We start from the raw sequence: 6,784 nt of genomic DNA on the forward strand, positions 1-6,784 counted from the left end.
CATGCTGCATTCATTCCTACTATAGAGCCACAGGTTGCCTGAAATACATGAGCTGTTGAGGACAGGTTTGGCCACCCGTGGTGTAAAATCGTTTGCCCTACAGCACTCCATATAATGCTATACTACCAAGAAGCTTGTGTTTCTCTACCAGACAGCACTCTAAGGGCCTGATTAAGGGGTGAACACAAGTGGATTTGGTGCTGTGTCTTTAGCCACCATGGAGCATAGTTACAGTAGTGCTGAAGGTGGCACCTAGTGCAATGATAAACCCACCTCTGGCGTCTTTGATCTGCTCCCTGTGCCTGAAGCTGCAGCATCAAATCAACCTCAGCAACATTACATGGAACAACCCTGTCGGTTGCTCAGAATGTTCACCACAAGAAAGCTACTGAAACTAGTGACTCTACGTCAAAATGTTCCTCCCCAGAATCAGTCCAACGTCGGTGTACCAATCAGGCCTTAGCTATACGTTGCACCCTACAGTTTCTTCATTCTTGCATGTTCTCAGGTTGGTGTAGCTTCAGGATTTCTTCCTTGACTCTGACCTGCTTTAGATCTCAAAAGGTTCTCTGAAGCTCGCATAAGAAGCAGTAAACTTTCCACATTTGTGAATTTCCCTCTTAAAGATTTGGACTTGCGTGAATTCTCGTCCGAACCAAGCCGTAAGTGACGTTGTGCTACACACTTCTCAGGATGAACGTTCTATCTTGATAATCATCTCATTTGCTCACTAGAATTGATAAATCCACCACTTCCCAGTAGTCATGTCTGTGTGATCTCATTGCTGCACCATTGCAGCCAGGCTGATCGGATTGTAAATCTTACTTGTCTATTTACAGCTCATGCAACCTATAATCTGTATGCTGTATCCAATCACTCGGGGACTACCATGGGGGGACACTATACGGCGTACTGCAAGAACCCTAACAACGGAGAGTGGTACACTTTTAATGACTCACGGTAATTATACATATGTAACAACTACTTACTATAGAACTTTTATTTTTGTCATAATTTCATGCTTTTTTTTTTTACTGTTCATTTTAGAAATATCAATCTACTGCACAGAAACCATTATTTCTTTTCCTCCTTTATCATTTATTTTTATATTATTTAATCTTGACATACAGGGCCATTCCCCTGTCATATATTGGTCTTTGTATACTGGATGTTGGGAGAAATGTACTAAGATGGGAGATCTATTTCACATGGGATGTTGCCATGGTCAAACAATATATTTAGCACCCTCTAGAACAGTGGTTCTCGACCTGGGTACTGAGGGCCTCTCAATAGTGCACGTTTTCCAGGTCACCCGGCAGGTACACAGATGTACTCATTACTCACTGACTCATTTTAAAAGCGCACAGGTGGAGCTAATTATTTCATCTGTGATTCTGTGTGAAGACCTGGAAAACGTGCAGTGGGGGTCCTGAGGACCAAGGTTGAGAACCACTGCTCTAGACAGAATGTAATTGGTTTCCCATAGCAACATCTTATGTGAAAAGGAACTCCCATCTTAGTAAGTTTCCCCAGTTGTATGGATTTTTGTTAAAATTTAACATGAGGGTGTTTTACTTTCAAAAGGAAGATGTAAAATCAAAGTGCCTAACTAGGCTTATTTTACGTCTGGTGATGTCTATGCGTTCCAGACTTCAGGCTGTAATTGGCTGCAAAGGATTTGCAACAAAGTATTAAAAAGTGAAAGTTTGATTTAGGATTGTTTAGTTTGTCCCATTACTTTTGGAACCTCAAAAAGTGGGAGGCACATGTAGAAACCATGGTAATTCATACACCGTTCACCTGATTGGGATGTAAATACCCACAAATTAAAGCTGAAAGTCTGTAGTTATGACTGTGTATATATACTATATATTTATCTATATATCAAGGGGTCTTGGCCCTTGAAAAACAGAGGGGATCGTCGAAAACCAGCAATCCTCGTCATTCAACCCCCCCACGCCGGCCTCTCACTGTATTCAACCTTCCCGGGGAAGCTAGCGAGCATTCTCCTAAACCGCGAGGCTCGCGGCTAATGCAGGGAGCCCGCTGCATTTAGCAGCGAGTCTCTCTGTTTTAGTGGCAGCACGCGCTGTTTCCCTCTCGCTCCAAAAACCTAGTGAGGGGGAAACGGCATGTTCAGGGTGGTCCATTGAATACTGACCCTGCGAGCTGTGATAGCAAGCAGGCAGCACTGCTCGCTGTCACAGCTCGCAGAACGCATTGAATACACCCCATTATCTCACTGACATTCCTATTTCCTGCTTATTATTAATAGTAATAATAACAATTCTTCTCTTCTCATTACCAGAGTAACAGCAATGTCTTCCAGCCAGGTGAAGAGCAGTGACGCATACGTGTTATTCTACGAGCTGTCGGGACCCTCCTCCAGAATGTAGACTGGAAACTCCTATTTGGAGAGGTGACTCTCCCAAACACCAGCGAGACCTCCAGAGAGAGATGTGTATGAGACTACACTTATGCTGCAGTTACCTAAAAAGACAGTTGTTTGGAATAACCAGTACCAGCATTTCATAGTCACATGTTGCCTTAGTAGCACAGCCAAAGGCCGCGAGGATGAGGGGCACTAGCTGGATCAGCGTGCCAGTGCAGGGGAGGTAGAACATCAGGAAATATCATTGAAGGATTCCCTTTGGCTATGCGATAACATATTCCATACAGTATATGTCTTGGCCAGCATAGTGCTGCTGCTTTTGCACAACCGTTTTGGATAAGATTACCTGTTGCTGGTGGTGTTACTATTTAAGTGTTGTTCAGAAGAGAATCACCAACAGTATTTCTTAATCATTCTCAGGAAAGCGTCCCATAGGTTAAAAAAAAACCTTTTCGTAAAAGTGAGCCATACCTGTACTCACTAGTTTCACCGGCGACTGTCTACATATACAGAGATATATTTCAATCATTAAATAGTGGCTCGCCTATAGAGAGGTAAAGTAGCCTCTTCCAAGAGCAGATGTGGGGTGGGCACTCTCAGCCATTGGAGTATATTAGTGCAAAACATCTTCTGCTCTAACCAGTCACCACTGTAAAGAATAAAGATTATTTGTAGTGATGTGTGTTCAATATATCCAATGTAAGTGCATTTGAGCCCTTAGCTCAGGATGTATTAATAATGAATATACTATTTAGTAAGTTGTTTTTCCTTGATAATGTGTGGAGTGGAATATTAATCACTCAGAATCTCAATCCAAAACTGGAAATACCGAAGGTTCCCGTGATTTGGAACTGTGGGGCCATGAGAATGAAATCAACTTGACATGGTTCTATTTGTAACTGCTTGAGAGGTGTGTGGTGCTCACAATAGTAGGTAGGAGCCAGAGTTGGTGAAGGAGTTTAATAGGCTTATTATGTGAAGCTTAAGCGTTGTCCAAGTTGACTGTATTGCTGCGGATTCTGAGCAAAGTTGCGGTAGTTGTGGACGGTTGAGTAGGCCGTTTTTCCTAACTAATGGAAGATTCCTTTATCTAATACAGGGGTTCTTGCAAACCTGTGTCACCCATCGATTTTACGCCAACTACCGCAACCATTGGTATTAGCGCCATGCTAGCGGCAAGAGATCCTTCCCTACCCCGTGCGCACAACTCAGAATCGCACAGAGCTTTTGACACGCACGCGTTGACACTCCCAGGAAAGTTACAGGAGATTGCATTGTCACCACCTACTTCCAAATTTATTATTTCACAGACAGATATGTCCAAGTTCTGTCCAACAAAGTATTTGACAAGGGATGCAGTTACAATCCCGACCGCCGAAATGCCGACACATTCTCCCTCCGTGGGTGTCCACGACACCCCTGGAGGGAGAATAAATTAGTGGGCCGAGCGTAGCGAGGCACCGGGCCCGCTGCGTGGCAAGCGCAGCGAGCCCGCAAGGGGGGGGCGATCCACGTCCCCCCCTTGTCGGCATTTCGGCTGTCGGGATTGCGGCGTCGGGATTCTGAACGCCGGGATCCCGACCGCCGGGATTCAATACTGAATCCTTTGACAAACATGCAAAAATGGGTAAATTTGCTTGGTCTATATAAAGAGATCTGTGTAATGAAGTGCACCTCTATCTTCTGCCCCATCTCTATCCTCTGCCCAGACACTTTCCCCTAAGTGGATGCACATATAGATGGTGTCCGGCAGTTTGGATGATAGCGGAACGTCATTGCAGCATCTGTGGCCAAACAAATTATAAAAAAAAAAAAAAAGTGATAAGTTACGGTTCAAATTCTGCTGAGCTCATGATCTCTACCGGCCTGTGTATGAGATCATAGGCTACGGGGTACATTTACTAATGCTTTTCAAATAGAAAAAGAGGTCATGTTGCCCATAGCAACCAATCCGATTCTGTGTATCATTTTCTATGATGCAATAGATAAATTGGTTGCTATTTATTTATTAACAGTTTTTTTATATAGTGCAGTATATTCCGTTGCTCTTTACAAAGGAGACAGTGATACAACAAACAGGGTATTTACAGACATTCAAAAGGTAGGAGGGCCCTGCTCGCAAGCTTACAATGCTATTGGAAACATCACCTCTCTTCATTTTTAGAAGCTTTAGTAAATGTATCCCTAAATGTTTTCTGCTTTAGAGAAAACATGTTTCCATTATGTTTCCAGCGCTGGAGGCTGGGTGCGGACGAACGGAGCAACACTTGAATTGCTACATCAGGCGCCATCTAGTGGCTGACGCAAAACACTTGAATTTCCCTGTAGAGGTGAAGAGCAGCATCCACACATGCAAATTCCCGCCCATGTGCACAGCTGAGAATCCGTTCGCAGCCGTGCACGTGAGGGGAAAACCATTCGCAATAACTCACCATCATATGGTTTTCCCCTCTGTTTGCAGTGCAGAGTAAGCCAGGACTTATTCAGCACTGCGATGGCCATGGAGAGAAGGAGGACATTGATGACCTCAGCATTCCTCCCTCCTATCAGCAGGGGAATGCCCGCGTTTTCTGGGACAATGAAACGCATGGTTTCCACCCCCAAATGGCCGCAGGGTGTCATTCTCTGTGCAAACAGCCAGCGATGGCTTTCCATCACTCGCACAGTATTCCTACAGCGTACCGTGTGCATGCACGGTCATTCAATAATCACTCAGGCTACGAATTCACAGCCCAGCGATTGGAACTGAATCAAGCCCTTAGTCCATTTGATTTACCTGCACTTCCTGGCCACTGGGTGGCGTGATTTAGTAGAGCGCATATATCTTTGCCATATATGGTTTCCTCCTAATCTGATTTGCTGACAATGTGCAGAGTGGGTTATACAGTAGTTGGGATTAGCATCATTTTACATTTCAGTGTAAAACAAGATTGTCCGGTATTTGCTCGCTCCCAGCAACAGCAGCCAGTATGGACCCTGTTTGCAAATGAATAAAACCATTTGCACCCCTGGCATTGCAATAAGGTTTGTTTCTGGGGCAAACTGCTCCTTTATTTGCTCCTTGCTAGGACACAGGCCCACTACGCACAACATAGCATACTCACATACAGCACCTATACTCAGTACATCAAACTGTTTGTCTCTATTTTGCCTCCAATGTACAGCTCAATATCTATAATATCCACTTGTATCTGCACTGGAGGAACCTCCGCAGTGTCCATGCAGTATAGAGTAGTGCATGTTGTGCAGAGTCATGTATGTATGATATGTAAGCGTGTGCGTGTACTGTAGTGTTTCATTTTATGGGTGGAATCACACCTGCTGCACACCTCTTAGACAGTGAATATTTTGGGGTCGACCCGCAGACCCCTCTCAGGCCACACTGAGCTGGTGCTTACCATGTAAGTGTGTAGAATTTGTAACAAGAGTTTTGCTGTAAGACTAAGGACCCTATGTGTTCTATGCAATGTAAATATCTGAATTATACTATCGATCAAAAACATGACTGACTCCTGTGCTTTGTTATATAATACACATGATCCTTGGGTAGTCCCCCGGACTCACGGAAGGGTGGCCGGACCGCCTGCATCCTCACCACTTACTATTGAAGCAGGCAGAATGAGGAGATTATACTGGGAGATGTGACACCGTATGGAGGGGGCGGAGCTAAAGCACACAAAATTACATCATTTAGCCACAGTGCGGGGTGGGCCTAGTGATGTGACAGCCCCCCGAACTGGCCAGCAATATATTCACCTGGCTTCTCCTATAGAGGTATGCTTATACTGTAGATTACCAATAGTGATAGTAGAAGTGGGGAATTCTGATGATATCACTTAATCAGTTATGTCTGATGGCTCTTTGAAAAGCAATTAATTGGCCCAAACATAGCTAGGGCCCCATTTAATAAGGAGTGATATGCTTGTTATTACTCTTAAACGGTGCTCTAACCAATCAGTTCCTGTAATTTCTCATGTATTAGGCCATGGGGAGAAATAATTTCGGTACTTGTGTAGTTTCACGGCGCCACCGCGCGCACAGTCTGTTTCAGAAACTTGGCAGCCTGACAGAGTCTCTGTTTAACTGTGCGCGTGCCGCTCTAGCTGTTATCCTAGCTGTTCTCAGGGCTACGTTACCAGCGTTCTCATTGCAGCGCTATGCTATCAGCGTAGCGTAATGTACACGCTACAATTGAGACGCTTTAGCGTCTGAATCCCGAGTCCTTGCAAGCCGCTAAGAAGGGAGTTATCTGGATTCAGACGGTCATCCAAGTTGGGAGGATCGCTACCCCCTACTGCAAACGGAAGAAAAAACACATTTGAGTACCGCCGCGGCCAGTTTCTGATTTATCTATCCGCTCCTAATTCAACGGTCACCCACTGGACTGTGGAC

The 6,784-nt window shown here is 44.7% G+C and overlaps 1 protein-coding gene across 2 annotated transcripts in view; it reads left to right on the top strand.

Moving 5' to 3' along the window:
• Window positions 1-5,894, top strand: part of USP2 (ubiquitin specific peptidase 2) — a 52,953-nt gene extending 47,059 nt beyond the window's left edge. For both annotated transcript variants that reach the window (XM_083163071.1, XM_083163072.1), the window contains 3 exons: window positions 555-662; window positions 840-960; window positions 2,309-5,894. In XM_083163071.1, coding sequence (XP_083019197.1) covers window positions 555-662; window positions 840-960; window positions 2,309-2,396 — 317 coding nt within the window. In that variant the 3' untranslated portion in view covers window positions 2,397-5,894. The remainder of the gene's footprint in view (window positions 1-554; window positions 663-839; window positions 961-2,308) is intronic.
• The last annotated feature ends 890 nt before the right edge of the window (window positions 5,895-6,784 follow it).

This window comes from Crinia signifera, chromosome 19, assembly GCF_055691185.1.
Source record: "Crinia signifera chromosome 19, ASM5569118v1, whole genome shotgun sequence".
In the NCBI taxonomy this organism is placed as follows: Eukaryota; Metazoa; Chordata; class Amphibia; order Anura; family Myobatrachidae; genus Crinia; species Crinia signifera.